Source organism: Capra hircus, chromosome 3 (genome assembly GCF_001704415.2).
Source record: "Capra hircus breed San Clemente chromosome 3, ASM170441v1, whole genome shotgun sequence".
In the NCBI taxonomy this organism is placed as follows: Eukaryota; Metazoa; Chordata; class Mammalia; order Artiodactyla; family Bovidae; genus Capra; species Capra hircus.
Genome location: NC_030810.1, coordinates 103,402,768 through 103,421,700, shown reverse-complemented (window position 1 = coordinate 103,421,700; position 18,933 = coordinate 103,402,768). Strand labels below are relative to the sequence as shown.

The window sequence follows — 18,933 nt, the reverse complement described above, 5'->3', positions numbered from 1 at the left end:
TACTGGATGACGGCGCGCCCACTGGCCTAGTGCTCCACCAGGACCGGAGGCCGCCTTAATGCCCCATCCAGGACCAAGTGAAGTTCCTGCAGCAGCCGCTGCTCCTCCGCCAGCTCTCCCGGAGTTCGTAGAGCCGCCACCTCGGCGGGCTCCGATCCCAGTGGCAGAAGCCTCTGGCCAACACTTCCAGGATCCGGGTCCAGCCAAACTGCCCAAGCTATCCCCGCCTCTCCCGGTGAGTACTGACAGGAAGAGGAGGGAGACCTTGGAATTAAGCAGAGACTGCGCTCTGCCAGAGAGCCGGAGGGAACGAAAGAGAACAGACAGATTTGCAATGCTAGCTGCTGCTCTGGGAAAGTCTATCTCGGGCCCTCCGGAAAACCTCCTCTGCCTCAGGGACAGGACAGTCCTTCAGCCGGTCCCAACAGAGGCCCTGGGCCAAACCAGTGTGCCCGGTGCTGAGGTTTTGGCCACTGGAAGAATGATTGCCCTAAGGAAAGGAAGGAAGAGGAAGCTCTGGCAGTGGTGGGGCTCGCTGACTTGGAAATTAAATAGGGCTGTGGGGGCGGGGGTGGAGTGGCGGTCAGAGATATCAGGTCCCCGAGAGCCCATGGTAACCTTAAAAGTGGAGGACCAAAACATTGACTTCATGGTGGATACAGGAGCAGAACTGTTGGTAGCAACAAAACCTGTGGCACCACTGTCCAAAAAGACTACCGCTGTAACTGGGGTATGGGGAGAAGACATGATTAAATCGTTTTGCCAGCCCAGAAAATGTCAGCTGGGGGGGCACCAAGTGACTCATGAATGCCTCTACATTCCTGACTGCCCAGTACCCCTGCTGGGAAGAGACCTGCTCTCCAAACTAGGAGCACAAGTGACTTTCCCCCTGAGGAGGGGCCCACCTTCCGGATGGGCACTATGACTTATTTGCTCTCTCTCAATACCCCCTCAAGATGAGTGGAGGTTGCATGAGCCTCCCAGGGAAGAACTGGGTGGGCTGGAAGAGCATGAGAGAGAGCTAACTCAATTATTCCCTGAGGTCTGGGCAGAAGACACCCCCCCTCCCCCAAGGCTGGCTAAACATCAAGCCCCAGTGATAATAGAACTCAAACCAGGCACCATCCCGGTTAGAAAGCACCGGTACCCACTACCGATAGAGGCCTGGGCCAGCATACTGCCCCACATCAATAGATTGAAACAAGCGGGCGCTCTAGTAGAGTGCCAGTCGGCTTGGAATACGCCGATCCTGCCAGTCAAAAAGGAAGAAGGACAGGACTATAAGCCTGTACAGGATCTCAGGCTAGTCACCTAGGCTACTGTGACTTTACACCCCACTGTTCCAAACCCCTATACCTTACTTAGCCTCCTCCTGCCAAGGACTAAAGTTTATACTCGCCTAGGTCTCAAGGATGCCTGCTGCGTACGCCGCCTCGCCCCAGCGTCACAGCCCATCTTTGCCTTTGATTGGGAAGATCCAGTCAGGGGCACCAAGCAACAGCTCATCTGGACTCCCCCTCAGGGGTTTAAGAACTCCCCAGCCATCTTTGGGGAAGCCTTGGCTTCTGACCTGAACTCATTCCATCCGGAAGGGTATGGTTGTTGGCTCCTACTTTACGGGGATGACCTGCTGCTGGCCGCCGAGACCAAGGGAAAATGCTAGAAAGGGACAAAAGCACTTTTCCAGCTGCTGATGGAAGCAGGTCACCGGGTGTCGAAGAAGAAGGCACAGATCTGCAAGGAGGAGGTAAGATATCTAGGGTTTGTTTTAAAGAAGGACACAAGGTTCCAGATCCTAGTTGGGTCCTATATACTGATGGCACTGGCCTGATAAAACAAGGACAACGGCTGTCAGGTTAGCCAAAGGGGAAGGGGCCATCAAGACTGAAAAGGGATGGTGGGAATTGCCAAGTGGCAAATTATTGGTACCAGAGGAGCTGGCACACACTCTAGTAAGCCAAACACACCAAGCGACCCACCTAGGCCATGCCGCCTGCTCACAGGTTAATGCTGCCTCTCGGGTAATCAGACAAAAACCTCCGGGTATTCAGCTGAAAGGCACGCTGCCCTTTGAACACCTGGGAGTGGACTTCACTGAAATGAAACCTCACCGACACTACCATTACCTGCTGGTCATGGTATGCACGTTCTCGGGATGGGTAGAAGCTTTTCCTACCTGGACTGAAAGAGCATCAGAAGCAGCCCAGTGCCTGCTTAGGGAAATAGTTCCCAGATTTGGATTTCCTACCAGCATTGGATCAGACAATGGCCTGGCTTTTGTAGCTGATTTAGTACAACAAGTAAACAAAACTATAAACATCAAATGGAAATTGCACACTGCATATAGGCCCAGAGTTCTGAGATGGTGGAATGAACCAAGCGGACACTTAAAGAGACACTCTCCAAGTGGATCACAGAGACTGACTGCTCCTGGGTGGACTTGATCCGACGGCTCTGCTCAGACTCAGGATGACCCCACAGTCCCAAGGCTATTCTCCATAGGAAATTGTGTATGGGAGGCCCCCTCTCATAATAAAACAGGTGTCAACAAATTTGCCTCAGGTAAGGGGGGGTGGGATTTTGCAGCAGATGGAATTGGGTAAGGTAATAAATCGGGTAACTAAGTTTGTACAAGAAAGGGTTCTGTTCCCCCTTGGGGAACAGATTCGTGAGTTTACGCTTGGTGACCCAGTATGGGTCAAAGATTGGAAACTTGATTTACTAGCCGCTCGGTGGAAAGGCCCTTATACTGTTATTCTAAATACCCCTACTGCAGTTAAAGTTGCAGGTACTGCCCCTTGGATCCATCATATGAGGTTGAAGAGAGCATACCACGCAGACCTAGAAAACGCTGAGTGGACTGCACAGAGGGACCCCGCTGATCCTCGAGAGACTAAGACCATCCTTAAGAAGAAAGAAAAGAAGATCCCAGACGAGCCCCTTGAGGATGAAGCCGCATAATCAACTCCTGCTGCTTGGTCTCATCAACATGCACATTCCTACACACACGGACTTCACAATACCTCCAGCCGTTGGGTATGTGGGGCTCTGCCTCCGTCTGTGACGGATGGACTTCCCTGGTGGCTGCCACTGCTCCTCCAAGGAGATTTTAAACCACTCTGCTCCCTTCTGGGACACAATCATAATCTCTCCCTGCTGTCTGGGTGTAAGCCAGACCTACAGTCAATAGACTCGGGTCATAGGGTTACATTTGATATAAATGCCAGTGTAACAAAAGCCTAACCTACAACAAGCCCCGGTAGATCTGCCTTATTTACATGCTAGGTGGACAAATCCATGTTTCAGTGGTATGAGTATATTGCTGCCTTATTCCTACTCTCTATAGGGACAACAGGTATTATGATTAAAGTAGAGGCCTTGACTAATTTCACAAAACAGGCCCTCCTAGATAGAACAAAAGCCATCCAAGCCTTAAATGAAGAGCAAATCCAAATGAGAGAAGCGGGAATTCATAATAGAATGGCTTTGGACATACTCACAGCTGCTCAAGGAGGGACCTGTGCTGTAATTAAGGTTGAACGTTGTGTATGCATTCCTGACTTATCTGGCAATGTATCAACTGCTTTAAATGACATGAAAAACCAGGTAAAACAATGTCAAATGAAAACATTCCTTTCTGGACTTCAGTCCTATCTTGGGTGAAAGGCGATCGGTAGAAAACTATATTTACCACTGTTATAGTTGCCTTGATAGTTCTGCTTTGTGGACCCTGAATTTTACAGTGTATTATGAACTTTGTAACCTGAAGGTTGATGTCATTCTCCCAAATTGGCGGTCGGAGAGCCAGGGTGCAATATATCCCTATGAGTGATGCTCATAATATCAGTTAAGAGAATCAAGAGGGGGGAATGAAGGAGGAAACAGACAGAGCTGGACTCTGTCTTAGGCCAGGCTGCGAACATTAGGCTACACACATGGTCACCCTCCCAGTGGACTCTGAACGTGGTGCCCGGTGTCTGTAGAAATGGCATGCCAATGGAAAACCAGACCCCCGGACAGAAGAGCCTCAGGACTTGGACTTGGACTCTCTGTTGCCTAAAAGAATATGCTAATTATCTCTGTAACAGAACAAAGTGGTAAATTCCATTATGTTTATTGGGATATGACCACAGGCCTATTGATAAATACTCACTGTTTATCTAGTCTTGTGACACATGAATCATGAGTTAACTTTGATCATATCTCTCTTTTACCTTGTCCAGACTAGTTTCAAGGAATTTGGGGAGGTGGGTTTGAGCAAATACACTTAGGCTGTATAAGGTTTTCACAAAAACTGGTCGGGGTCCTTGGCTAAGAGGAGACTCTGCCTTGGGCCCGGAAAGTGTAATAAACTGCACTCCACTATCTGCATTGTCCTTCTGAGTGAGTTTGTTTCCCGGAACGCATGGCTACAACACAGCCATGAAATTAAAAGACACTTGCTCCTTGGAAGAAAAGCTATGACCAACCTAGACAGCATATTAAAAAGCAGAGACATCACTTTGCTGACAAAGGTCCATCTAGTCAAAGCTATGGTTTTTCCAGTAGTCATGTATGGATGTGAGATTGGGACTATACTTGAGAGTCCATTGGACAGCAAGGAGATCCAACCAGTCCATCCTAAAGGAAATCAGTGCTGAATATCCATTTGAAGGACTGATGCTGAAGCTGAAACTCCAATACTTTGGACACCTGTTGTGAAGAGCTGACTCACTGGAAAAGACCTTGATGATGGGACAAGATTGAAGGCAGGAGGAGAAGGGGATGACAGAGGATGAGATGGTTGGATGGCATCACTGACTCGATGGACATGAGTTTGAGCAAGCTCTGGGAGTTGGTGATGGACAGGGAGAACTGTCATGCTCCAGTCCGTAGAGTTGCAAGGAATTGGATATGACTGATTGACTGAACTGAAGGTCAAATTCTCTCTCTAGGAGCTGAACAAAGGCCCTTTAGTACACTCAGGCAGAGGGGCAGGGTCCTTTGAGGCAATCATATTACGTATGATTGTAACAGCAAAAGCAATGAAAAGCAGGTCAAAAAGCACTTCCCAGCTTGGAGTCAGAAGTGGCTTTCTCTCTGCATCAACCCCCATCACACCACATGTTTCAAAGAATCAATTCTGACTCTCTGTTGGAACTATTTCTTTGACTTGCTTTTTGTTTCTGTTATAGTCATACACAGTGTCATGCCTCAGAGGATCCTGCTCCTCTGCCTGTTAAAAGTGCCTTTGTTCAGCTCATAGAGAGATAATCTGACCCTGCTTACCTGTGAATGGCTAAAGAAAGAAGAGATTAACACACACTTCTAAAGCCTGGGCTCTTCTAGATGTTTTGCAAGGTTGAAGACCTGTCTTACTTTACTTCCTCAGTGCCTCTGCCTCTCTGTTCTGCCTTTGGACTTTAGCTCCTCACAACCTCCATCTTTGGTTCTATAAAAGCCTGGCATCCAGACCCTGACAAGACGGTCATTTTGAGACATTAATCTACCGCTTTCTTGGTCAGCAGACTTTCTGACTGAAGTAATAATATTCCTTGCCTCAACACCTTGTCTCTTGGATTCGTTGGCCTGTTGTGCGGCAAGCAGAGTGCGTTTGGACTTGGTAACACATAGATGTGTTTAAATCTTAAACTGATAATCACCTTACACTGAAAGGTAAAGAAATCAAACCAAGACTAACAGGGGAATCAAGAGAATCCTTTAAAGAGGTTTCATGGTGCCATAGATGCCCCAGGTCTACTGGTCTGCTCACACAGTAAGAGGCCCTCTCTGGTGGTGGGTGGTAGATTGCTGCCACCGTCACAGGTCCCAGAGCCATCCTGGGCCTCAGACTCTACCCTTGGTGGGTGGGTGGGCATCATCCTGCCTGGGTGAGTCACTAGAATGGATATGGTGAGGTCAGAAAGCCCTCTTAGGCAAGAGTGTAGGGCATCCAGCGGCCCCTGGAACTCCTCTCCCCTTGGTGCTACCAGCTAAAATTTAGAAGCAGAACATGAGTTTGGAGATTTGGAGATTTCATAATTAAGAGACTGGAGGTGTTGCCTGGAGAAGGTCCAGGATTAGAAAGATGATATACCCCTACTGTGACACCTGTGTCTATATGTGAGTGTTTGGGGGGGAAGGAGAGGGAGCAGGAGGTGAGCTCTTAAAGGTCTCCAGGGAACTGGAAGATTGGATGCCCTTGGCCTTCTCCACATTGCCTGGGGAATCAGTGGGAGAGGTAGTGGGAGGCCTGGGGTTGCAGTGGGATGGACAGGAGAGGGGACACAGAGGCCAGGCCAGGCCAGACAAGGTCTCCTCCCAGGTCCCAGCCTCTCTGGGCCCCTTGCCTCCTTCTAGGAGCCTCCCACCAGGCCTGCCCCACTTACAATGCTGGTCTGGGTGCTGTTCACTGCTGATGGGTGAGTATTGTTGCCAAAAGCTCGGCCTCTCTGTACACTGGTGCCAGTGAATCAAATCAGTGTCTTGGGTGAAGCGGAAAAGGATAGCTTTATTGCTTTGTGGGGCCAAGGGGGCCAGTGGCTTCTGTGTGTCTCCCCTCCAGAGAACTTGATGAGGGGTTTAATAACTGGGTCAAAGGTAAGGTCTCTGACAAGATCAGAGTGTGTGTAGGGCTTGTACTCTCAGGTGACTGGTCTACTAATCTTGAGCTTTTCTGGTTCCTTTAATCTTGTGTGTGCTCGGTCAGGCTGTCTCTTTTGTGACCCCATGGACTGTAGCCTGCTAGGCTCTATCCATTGGATTATCCCGGCAAGGATACTGAAGTGGGTTACCCTGTCCTCCTCCAGATCTTCCCGACCCAGGGACTGAACTCGGGTCTCCTGCATTGGCAGGTGGATCCTTTACCAGAGCCACCTGGGAAGCCCCTCCACCCTCAACTTTAATTATGACTCAGGTGATTTCTTGGCTGTTCCTCCCTTCATTAACAGCTGTTCGAATATGCCCTCTGGAACGCAAGGGAGGTCATGGAGTCTTGCCTACGAAATGGGCAGAAATGCCTCCATGCCTGGGAGCCCCACAGGCTGCTGCTCAGTTTCAGTACACCCGATGAGGCTCCAAGGGGCCTGGGGATGGGAAGAAAGGGCTGCCACTTGGGCTCATGGGGGCTGGAGCCCTGTCCTCTGCCAGCCCCTCTTGCCTGGACGCTTAGTTCTTTCCCGGGTATGAGGCCAAGGGGAGTGGGTACCTGTTGTGAAGGTTGGCTTGGGCAGCAGCGCTTCCACTGGCTTTAGATCAGGCATGGGGTCACATGAGGGAACTAGGGAGACGGCAAGAGCACGCCAGGGAGAGGAGTATGTCTTTCCTTCTTCTCTGAGGTTGCTCAGGTCACCCCTGACTCCTCTTTTGTGACAGGAACCCCAGACATCAGATGGCTAGATAACTGCTGAGGATGTGGCTTGTCCAGGTTCAGGGTAGCTTTTTTTTTTTTTGACTAACTCATCAGTTTCCTAGACTCCATGGTCTTCCTCCCTTTAGCCCATTTCCATATTCCACCATTCTGTGTAAATCACCCCATGGCACTCTCCTGCCTAAATCCAATGACTTCCCATCACCCAAATCACAAAGGCAAAGTTATTTAGCAAGGCAATTAGGCTCCAGGCTACTCAGTCTGGTCAGTTGTGTCTCCCTTCCTACTGTGAAGGACTGAATGCCTTCCCCGGCAGACATCTGAGACCTCTGTACCTTTTCGTATTGTTCTCTCCTTCAAGTATTCTTCCCCCTTCTCTGTACAACTTTCTCTTGACTTTAATGATCCATCCTGTCTCTTCTCTGTACTCCCAAATGCCTAACAAACGATGTGTTCATGTCTGTAAGTCCTTGGCAGATGGTGGGTGAATGAGTAAAAGGCTGACCCAGGAGCTAGGCTGACTCATCACTCTCTACTCCACCTGCTGCTGCTAAGTCGCTTCAGTCGTGTCCACCTCCGTGCGACCCCATAGACTAGGCACTCATTAAGACCGAGTTTGGCAGAAGCAGGAATAGGTCTCAAGGAGATTTGGAACTGCAGTGAGCAACAGGAGGGATTGCAGGGCCCATGACTGGGAGGGCAGTTCCTTTACTCACACTGGAAATTCTTTCAAGGGGTAGGAGAAAAAAGAGGGAGTGGTTAGAGGAATATAGAGGAAGGAGAGGGAAGAGGGCTTAAGCTCCAGGGGTCGCCTCATTGCCTAGCTTCACTGGGACCCACAAAGCAACCCCTTACCCCCAGGATGCCTCAGTGCCTCTTTCACCCCTTTTCTTACAGATCTCAGTGGCTTAGAGGATGGTCCCAGATACCAACTTAAAAATATCCAGAAGAACACATACATGTTAGTCATCTTCTGCTAAGTTCAAAGTATTTGGGAAGGACAGTGGTGAGGGATCTCAGAGACTAGATCACATCAAACTGTGTGCTTGAAGAGGGTAAAGGGACCCACTCACCCTGCAGCTCCCGCCCTTTCTCCCAAACATGTCCAGCAAGCCCTGGATGTGAAGATCTTAAGGGGTAGCCTGCCCACTGCCAATCAGTACCTCTGCAACAAAACAGTCTTGGGGGTCTACTGGAGTCAGAGTTCTAAGTAGCTCAATGGTAACTGGTTTGATTGGAGGTGGTTAGGTTCTTCTTTTCCCTTAAACAGCACTGGGGAAAAGGGAAACCAGTCCTGGGAGTACGTAATGCCTTTGAGCTTGCTATGCACCAAATGAGTTAGTACTTTACTAAGTACGGTTAATCTTGCCTTGGGGATTATTCAAAAGAGGGAAAATTGTTCACTTTCTGTCCCAAACTCTCACCCTCCCCACCCTGAATTTTAATACAACTATGAAGGACTCACAACTCTACAGGTGTATCTTAAAATATTGTTATAGTGGCCATAGCATTTGAAATAGCCCAACAAATCAAGAGAAAGTCCTGGATGGATTTGAGAGAACAATTTCTTGTTGTAATGAACCCGAAACCAAAGATTCTACTGAAACTGAACAGTTGAGACTATGGCTGAACTTTAACCTTCATGGGGAGTAAGAAGAGGGTCAACAAATGGAGAAGCCCAAGACTGGTCTGGGGTAAACAGAAGGATAACAGCACTTTTGCAAGGTTATCTTCTGACCCCTCCCACCAGGTATCTGTCATCAATTTTCAGCCCTTTCCATTCTGAGGCATGTGGCAAACCAAAAGGCTTTCTCCTCTTTTGTAGGATGTTAAGCCAACCCCAAAACATCCCTTAGAGCATGATGCAAAACCAAGAGGGAAAGTTTATAAATCTCATTCCCAGGTAGAAAGCGCACATATCCAAACCAGCACGATGGTTAAGTGGTATAAGTGTACACGGTAATAACTTTAATTAAATCAGAGCTGCTAGCACGTGTAACGTGTTTGGTAGCCCTGTAGCTATGTCAGTGTTCCCAATTTACTAAAACATCAATGTGGCAGAATGCATTTATGAGCTCCAGATTTTCTGAACACTTTAAAGAGGCTATTAAAAATGTTAAACAGAATTCTATCTCAGAAACTTAAGACATTAAGGTGGAACACTGGTGGGCTCTTTCTGGGACTTTTTCACGGGGGCACCAAAATGAACAGAGGAAATGTTAGACTGTCAAAGCATATGACAGATGAGGGGAGGCAGATGGGGGAAGAGGGTATACTAGCCACAAGGCCAACACATTCATGTTCAAAGAAAAGTCTGGGTGAAGGAAACCCCTCCCCCCACCAAATAACAAACCAAAGCAAACCCCAGTCAGAGGGGAAAAAAAGGGTTTCATACAACATAGTATCAAAAAGTAAAAGGAACACAACTAAATGCACAAACTGGTGGCAAGTCAGTCCAGAGCCTATTAGGATAGGTCCTTTCAGTATCAGTCAGCTTTCTTCTCATCTGTTATCTTAAGGTTATTTACAGATGTGTGGCTTGAACAAGAGTCTTCCAGGAGGGTGGGCAGGCTTCAATCATTGGTTTCGGGATCTGTCTGAGCCATGTAAGCATCCAACTCAGCATCCAGGTGTCCTTTTGTTTTCGACATGTACGCATCCAACTGGTTGTCCAGCTGCTCCTTGGTCAGTACAGGGCGAGCAAGGGCACCTCTCCCTCGTCCACGGCCTCGGCCTCTGCCTCCAAAGCCCCCTCTTCCCCGACCTATCATACCCCGACCTGGCCCAAAGGAAAAAGAAGAAAACAGTTACAAGTATGTTTAATGGGTACTATGGTAAATGCCCCTCAGAGCAGCGGGGCCTAGCTGAGAAAGGCTGAAGGGCAGGGCAAAGAGGAGAAATCTGGAAAAACAGGAAACACACTGGGTAGAAAGCAACACATGGAAAGCACACATAATGAATCCCTTATTACATGCTCATCTCTAAATGCTAATTTTAAAAATTCTATCAAAGGGAAAATAACTGATAATTAAAATTTCTCAATCTCTCTCAAAATGGAGAAACTAAAAAAATTTGAGACTCACTATAAGCTTATAATTAAAATGCAAATACATTATAGATAACTCCACTTAGTAAGATAGGGAGAAGTAACAAGGGCACAGAGAAACAGGGATGTGAAGCTAGACAGTTTTCAAATTAAAACTTTATTGGCGATCCTTCAGAAAAATTAGCTCATCTCTCCTCAAATTTATCATACCTAAGGAGCTGGCTGATCCTATGTCAGGAGACTGAGGAGTTATTCTGACATAGGAACAATTAAGGGAGTTGGGAAAAAACACTTGGAGAAGTTCCAGCCATTTCTATCTCCTGATTCTATTCACATTGTAACAATTACGGTTATCTGAGAGGTGGTTTCAATTCACTTAACAAAACATACCCAGCTTTCTGAAAAGCTACTCTAGACTCCTCCCCACAAAATCCTTGTGATGTCTCTCAGAAACCAAGTCAAGATAGTTTGAACAAGCTATTTCATCCTGAAACCCAAACTAGCTTGCACTTCACTCAATAAGCCAAGCAACATATAATGCGAGAGAAGAAAATAAACCCTCAAGTTATCAAATGTCCTTTCTCAACAGTTACTATCCCCTGGCTACTTCAAGGTTATAAATTATGGAAGACCCACCACACACTTTAAAAAAAGGACCAAAGCAAATATATACAGGGGCTACAAGAATGTATGTATTTTTTTCCTGGATAGGTGTCGATGGGAGTTTTCCACTAAGCTCTAAGCCAGAAAACTCCCATGAGATTTGGTATTAACAGCAGCAACACCATTAAAAATTCTTTTCCAATCTGGGCCATGAAGTCACAAGACAAGTATCACTAAGTCTGAAGGTAAGATTATCAACAAGAGTCAGTTAATTAACTGACACAATACCATCTTGCTTTTTCTACTTTGATGGAAAAATCTCTGGTTTTGCATAGACACAAACCGAGTCAATACCTAGCTCCAAGCCTACCATCTTCTTTAACTCTGCTTTACTTTTGTTCACCCCCCTCTTCTCTATTATTAGACTCAAAGTAGGGTTTTGAGCTACGAGGTGGATTGTGTGGTGGTGGGTAGGGACAAAAAAAGATAAAACCCTTAACTGACCATCTTGTCATTTTAATAATACACTGTAAATTTGCAAGAGCCTGAAAGACTGCATATAATCTGGCTCTGTAACACATACCTCACTGTTCTTGGAAAACCCATGACAGACTTTCACACTACCAGCATGTGTATTTAGAAAATAAGCCAGTTTCATAAAACAAACAAGACAAACAAATAAGCCTGCCTATGACTTGAAGCTGTGCAGAAAGGTGGCTCTGAGTTTTGAAGGGAGAGAAATAAGGGGAAGCTAGTCTCTGAAGTTGGTAGCTGACTAACCTCTACCACCGATTCCGCCACGACCCATAGCTCCACGCCCTAGGCCCCCTCTCCCAGGACCTCCACGACCTCGAACACCACCTCTTCTTAAGCCCATTCGGGGAGCTACGGCTCGTCCACCTCGGAGCAGGTTTTGACCTTGGAGAGGAGGCATACAATGTATATGCAGGTAAATCCAAGAGAGACAAAGTAGATTCTAACCAAAGGCAGGCGGTGAGGGTTAAATGAGAGTTAATTCAGTTAATTTTTAGGTTGGGTGGGGCAAGCTGCACACTGAGTATGAACAGATTAAGCTGCTCTTTATTCAATCAATTCAACAAGTCTGACCACAAATCCATTTTTGGAAGAAGTTGGCAGTTAAATCAATTAGTAAGTATATACATTAATAAGTATACATTGAATAATCATAGATAGGTACCTAGCATCATGATAGATTTAAAAATAAATGATATGATTCCTGTTCTTAGTACATTTTTGCAGGGGACAAGAACTATACAGGGAACAGTATAACAGTGCCCAAAATGTTACATATAATTAAGAGCTATGGGTCAACTTGTGCTTTTTTTCCAGGTGTAACAGTGTTTCACTAGAACAGAACCAGGAACAGATGATTAGTTAAGATATAGGCCAAAAGACCCATAAATTTCTTAATTTGACTTATTTCTAGAACTTGAATGTGCTCTGATTCAAGCAGCAGCAGGGTGTTTTAAGATGGAATGGAGATGACATGAATTACCTGTTGTTACGCAGGTCATAGCCTCTCACCATTGCACATTATCAGAAAAGGAATGGTATCGATAAAAGACATGCAGCACTATTAAAAATACGTGATTTCAAAAGTTATTAATTATATTAATACAAATTCAGGCTTAAAGATGTTAAACAAATGTGTCCATAGCAGCCCAAGAGAAAAGGGAAGCGGGTGGGTCCCGAACAATTGTCAGGTACACAGCACTGACCTCGGAGCGACATCCCGCCCCTAAGCAGGGTTCTTGTGGCACGTCCCCCACGAAGTCCTCCTCTGGGCAAGCCTCTCTGGATAATGGGCAGGCCTCTTCCTCCGATTGCTCCCCTGGCCAAGGCCCCTATGGGTCGGCCTAACCGTGCCTGGATGTTACTCTTACCCAGGCGCTGCTTTAAGCTCTTCTGGAAGAAAAGGTGTTAGGGAATTGAGATCAAAAAAGCAATCCAATGGGATTCAGCAACTAAAAGTGCAGAGAAAAAGAAGCGAGATATCTGTGTGGTGGGAAATAAACCTGCACTTGCTGTCAAGGATCCCAAACCAGAAGCAAGCCTTTGCCTCAGAACACAGTGTAAGAGAAGCAGAGTTTTGATCCGGAGCTTCTAAGAAGCTTGAGTATGGTTCCATGAAATTGGCATCACCACAAACTATCTCACTAGTTTGGCTACAGAAGTCATACACCACTATTTGGAATGTAAGTTTTAATAAGAACACTGTATTTCAAATCGTGGATTCTGCTGATTTTGAACCACCAGTTGACAATAATATGACTTGATTCATACCTGCCCAAGGACTACCACTCTCTTCAAAGGCTTACTCAAACACCATAGGAAGTTCATCACACTCTGGGCAAAATTTAAATTATAAGTTCATTTGAGTTCTTGTGACATAAGAACAAGTTTGATTTCTCAGTCAAAGAGGCCAGTGTGTCCATTTTTCCTCTGAGTATCTATCTCCAGACGGTCCACTTTTTACCTTAAGATGTAAATAAACACAAAAAAGTCAAATCTCCTTTCCTTACATATCTTAAATAGTGATAATTCCATGTCTACCTTTGCAAACAGCTCCATTAAGTCAGTATAATGACCTTTAATTTATAATAAACATATAACTCAAATACATCTCCAGAGAAAACCAGCCGAACCTGCATTAGAATTGAGTTGAGCTATAACCATAAAACTGAGGGTCACATGTGAGAACAAGGATATACCATATAGATTTTTCAATAATCTGTCCCTCAAAGAGAAACCATGAAAACGAGATCTCAGACAATTAAATTCCTTCAAAGGAATGGATGACTGTGTTGCCTTGAACACCAAAGCCCTAGCAAGCCTGCTCTCCTAAAAAGACTAAGTCAATATGAATGAAAATACATTAAGTATCCTCAGGCTTCACACACAAGTTACTACAAATGATTTTCTCTGCAACCATATGCTGTGAATTATTATTATTAGCCTAAGATTACAAACTGCTTATCAGAGGGATAGGCTCTGAATGACACGAGGTCAGGACTTCATTCTACAAGTCTGTTGTGTTTGGTCATTCCAAGTATATCCTCTCAAGATCTGTGCTTTAAGGGGAGACTATAGTACTTAAAAGTTCTTCTCTCTTCCCAGTCCTGCCTTGCCACCAAACCCTGTTCTCTAACTTAACAAGAAGCTCAAGTATGTCAGCTGTACCATCCAGTCTCCACTCTAGAGCTGTGCTTGCTATAGGCTAAGGTATCCACTAGCCACACGTGGCTATTAAATTACAAGCAAAAAAAGTAAAATAAAGTAAAAAACTTAAGCCCCCCAATCACTCTAGCTATATTTTCAGTGCTCAACAGTCACGTGGCTAATGGCTACTGGAGAGCACAGCTATAGATAGAGCATTTCCATCATCACAGAAAGTTCTACGGGACACCACTGCTCTAGAGGCTACTTTCTGCACAGATTATATTTAAAGCTTGTTAAAATGGTCCTTTGGAATAATGTCAGACTTGTCTTCAGCAATTTTTAATATTTACTCTTAGAAAACAGTGGTGCTTTTTACTGCTTTCCTGAGTCAGGGATGAATGCAGCCACTCCAAGGCTTACGGTAGCTGAAGCAGAAGGCCTTGTTTATTTTTGGTCAATGAGCCCAATGGTTCAGGGTGGGGGTGGAAGGGTGTTATATTTAACTGCTGATTTTATGCACAGCCATGCAGTGCTTCCAGTTAAAGTCCTTACAGTTGCATGGCACCGCCCTCCAGACGCCCAGCCACAGCTTGGACATATCCTTCCACCGCCACTGTCCGGACTTGCATAAAAAGTCTATGAATAATAAAGAGCAGGTTTTATTTCAGATCTGAATAGGATTATTTCTTAACGGAAATTTGAAAGCGAACCCACTAACTCTTAAATTACTCAGTGCTGTTGTTCTATTTTACTGACAAGACTTTAGGTGCTGTGGAGATGAGGGTCACCCTACTTTTTCCACTGTTTAGCACTGAAAACCTTTGACCAAGAGGCCTTTCAGATTCCCTGTACTAGGGAAGCAAGAATAAAGTCATTTCCCTAATTTGTAAATAATTTAATGGGGAATATAGGACTTTTGAAGATCATCTAAAACAGAAACTAAAAATTATTTGTGGAAAAGCCAGTCAATCTATTCTTAAGGGCAAAGGATCAGAAAACAAGAGATTAATACTCATTGGTAACATAGAAACAGGCCACACTGATGGCAAACTCCCTAAAAGAGAAAGACAACAAAAAGTTACTTATTGTTACCTGCCCAAATGGGAATCCTCTGAGCTTCTCTCTCCTCCAGAGAAGTTCAGCTTCTGCCCTGAGCCACCTCATAATTGCCCATCATGTCCTGACAGCCTCAGTGGACTGCCTGACAGATCAGCTGCTTCTGGAGCATTACGACCCATGCTCTCACCTGCTTAAGTTTTAATGCTGCCTGGACAGAGGGTCTATTCTCCATCTGCTGGGCCAGTCTTCTGTTTCTGGCACTGGCTAGCTGCTGCTGTTGCTGCATCGAAGCCCGAATATTCACTGGCATCGGCTGTTTGTTCTTCAGCATATTAGTAAAGCTTCAAGGTCGAACAAAATGGATGTTTAAATAAAAGCTTTATTACAAAACATTTATTGGCATTTTCATGGCTTGCTAGACCAGGAGCTCCAGATCCCACGAACTTAAAGTGGTACACTTAGATCAGTGCTGATGTGGGTTCAAGACTCCTCTGCTTCCACAAACTTGCAAGAATCAGAAACTCAGAAATGCAGCTAAGTGTAGCACATTCAATCAAAAGTGATAACAAGGGCTCAGGTAACGGCTTTTAGAGGTGGAAAGCATGAAAAACACGCAATAAGCAGATATGATGACAAGAGACAGAAGATGTAGTTTCAAAGACGGACAATGCAAGCCAAAACCTCAGGAGACCTGAGGGTGCTATTTTACGGGCAAATACACGAAGGACAAGAGCACCTTCAAAGCCCATGGAAATGATATACCCACATAAATTGTAAGAGCATATCACATTTTCTCATGTATTTGGTCACTTGCTGCTGCTGCTACTAAGTCGCTTCAGTCGTGTCCGACTCTGTGCGACCCCATAGACCGCAGCCCACCAGGCTCCCCTGTCCCTGGGATCCTCCAGGCAAGAACACTGGAGTGGGTTGCCATTTCCACTTAGTAATATGCAAATATGGAGAATCAGAGTAACACACCCTAAGAGATAAAGAGAAGTAAATATGCTTCAGAAAAGACAAACATAAGTAAATCATTTAGTGGTCTAATATCAGCTTAATAAAGTCACTAGTCAAAGGCACTCAATGAACAAAGCTCTCAGACAGAAAGTGCCTTTAAATACTGTAACTTTCTTTTAGTATCAAATGATTATTTTTTCTGACTCCAAACGATAACTTCTGAAAAGGTTAGTTCAATCATCTAAGAGCTGGTGAAGACACTCTTCTATTACTCCTGTCAAGTTAAGTTTAATGGGATGAAAGAGAACACTCAACTGTAGAAGAATTGAAAACAAAAACAAACTAAAGCAGAGTGGAAAGAAAGTGAAATGGAGCAAAGCAAGTGCCTCTTACAAGGCCCAAGAATGACATTCAAGGGCCTTTGGACATATTCTTAGCTTGCTACCTGCCTCTTACAGGCCAGACACAACACTGCTGGCCTTGGACTGGGCAGCAAGCCTACTGCAGCCAGGGTCATGCTACTGAGCTGCACCACCCCTGTATCAATGTAAAAATATGTGAAGAAAAGGGAGGGTGTGAGGAGTCTTTTTAAAATACATCCCACCAGATAAATATTTCAGATAGCATAATATAAAAATCTACTGATAAGGGGTTTTGAAACAACCGCCCAATTTGTTTTGTGTACCACATACGATGCAACTAAGAACAGAGGTCTGTAGCCTTCTGTTGGTATTTAGTTTAAAACAGACTTTTGTGCATTGGACCCCAGCGCCAATTTAAGTAATGTTTTCTTATGAACGAGCTGAAGTTGCTGTTGGCTGCCTCACCGCTCATTTAGAGACATCTTGGTGGTGCTTTTTAGCACAACTTTCGGCGCGGACTGTGCAGCCATCTTCAAATCCCGAGAATCTACAAAGGACAATGGGCAGAATGAGCAATCCAGAATGGCGACTCTCTCATTTCAACAAGACCCAAAGACCCCAAAATGAATGAAAAGGTTTCTATCAATGACTTATCAACAATCACACCAAAACTCATTTCAGGTACTTAAACAGAAGCTAGTTACTTCAAACTAATAAACTCCTGGGGCTTCCCAGATGGTGCAGTAGTACAGAATTCGCCTACCAATGCAGGAGACTCGGGTTCTATCCCAGGATATGGAAAATCTCCTGGAGTAGAAAAATGGCAACCCTCTCCAGTATTCATGGCTGAAAAATTCCATGGACAGAGGAGCCTGGAGGGCTACAGTCTATGGGGTCGCCAAGAGTAGGACACGACTGAACACACACACCGTATGTTGCAAGGCCGCAGGACAGAAAATATCTGCCCAAGCCTCCAAAATGGCAGACCCAAAGCAAGTGTTGTTAAGAGTCTGGTTTTTCATCCAACAGCGGTCCTTCTCAACCTTGGCGGCAAGGAGCTTTAAAAAACAAAACAAAAAGCACTCAGAAGCCTGGGCCCACACCATTTCAAGCACAATCTCTGATGGTGAAGTCTGGGGATGAGCCACTTATATAGCAAGGGAAAATACGTCTACCTCGCTGCTTCGCACGTGCAGCTAAAACTGAGAACTACTGAACTAGAGAGATGACACAGGTATACCAATTTCGCAATCAAGTTGGGGCATCAGCAAGGGCCTGGCGACCTGGGGGAGGGAGGGAATAGGAAAGATTTCCTCCACGAGCATTCCCCTGGGAGTGCGCTCCCAGAGAGCGCGCCACAAAATTTAACCCTAAAGCCGCCATTACTTTCCAACGCTCCTTGAAGTCGAGTAATCCTCCTTTCATCTCAAACCTCTGTCAGGACCGCCAACGTAACTCAACTCGCCAACGTTCCTTTTTCATCCCTATCAAATTCCACCCTTTCCGTCAATCCCGCGACGATTTTCCAGAGCGGGGTCTCCCCCGCCTCCCTCTCACGGGCTCCGCCCCCTTCGGGGCCTCCGACTCCCTATTTGCTTCCACATCCCACCAGCTCCTGCTCCGCGTCTGCCGGGCCCCTCGGCTCCCCCACCTCTCGCCCTCCTCACCACAGACACGTACCGAAGGAAACGGACGCCAGTGCTCCTCCCGGGGCTGCCACCACGGCTGCGGCAGGCGGGCCGGGGGCCGGCCGAACCTGAGTTGACGGTGGAGGGGCTCGGGTTAACTTGGTGGGCGGTTGGTTAGATGTGTTAAGCGGTAGATTGTTAAGTTAGTTCGTTGCTGCTGGCTGGTTGTCCGGTCGGCCGGTCCGCCTGCTCACCCGGCCTGCTCTTTCTTTCCTTTCACTACAGCCGCTGCCGTCAACTCCCGCTCGGTGTGGAAAACAAAATGGCCGCCACGCCCAGGGCGGAATGGGACCGGCTAAAATGGCGTCGACGCAGTTACGTCAGACGTCAGATCCGCCGCACCCCTAGAGGGGCGGGAAAACTTGTGCCACGCCTGGGCGGGGATTAGGGCGGAGCCCTAGGAAGAAGGCGGGACTTTAGCGAAGGCCTCCTCTGTATTACACGCAGCGCCCCGCCCGGGGAAGGGCGTGGCCAAATGGTTTCGCTCTTGGGGTTTAGGGGGCTGCGGATGCTTAAGTGATTTGCGTCTCTTGGGCTGATTTGGTCTCCGTGAAAGAATTGTCCGTATTTTCTCGCGCGTCCTTCTGCCCCTGAACTAAGACAGAACAACTAAAATTCTTCAGGCGGATGTGCCTCGATCTCTCTTGCGGACCACTGGGCTCGGGTAGTTTGCACTCGGGTAGTTGCACT

General features: G+C 46.3%; 1 protein-coding gene across 3 annotated transcripts; it reads right to left on the bottom strand.

Moving 5' to 3' along the window:
• CHTOP (chromatin target of PRMT1) lies at nucleotides 8,896-18,533 on the bottom strand. 3 transcript variants are annotated; one of them, XM_005677491.3, is made up of 6 exons: nucleotides 18,236-18,533; nucleotides 17,021-17,102; nucleotides 15,424-15,577; nucleotides 12,737-12,923; nucleotides 11,778-11,915; nucleotides 8,896-10,127 (listed from the first exon to the last, which is right to left on the bottom strand). In XM_005677491.3, the coding sequence occupies exons 2-6, from the start codon at nucleotides 17,083-17,085 to the stop codon at nucleotides 9,922-9,924; spliced, it is 750 nt and encodes a 249-aa protein (XP_005677548.1). In that variant the 5' UTR covers nucleotides 17,086-17,102; nucleotides 18,236-18,533; the 3' UTR covers nucleotides 8,896-9,921. The 3 variants fall into 3 exon arrangements, with proteins under 3 accessions (XP_005677548.1, XP_017901629.1, XP_017901630.1); XM_018046140.1 differs by having other exon boundaries at nucleotides 12,737-12,920; XM_018046141.1 differs by lacking the exons at nucleotides 15,424-15,577; nucleotides 17,021-17,102; nucleotides 18,236-18,533 and adding an exon at nucleotides 15,270-15,413.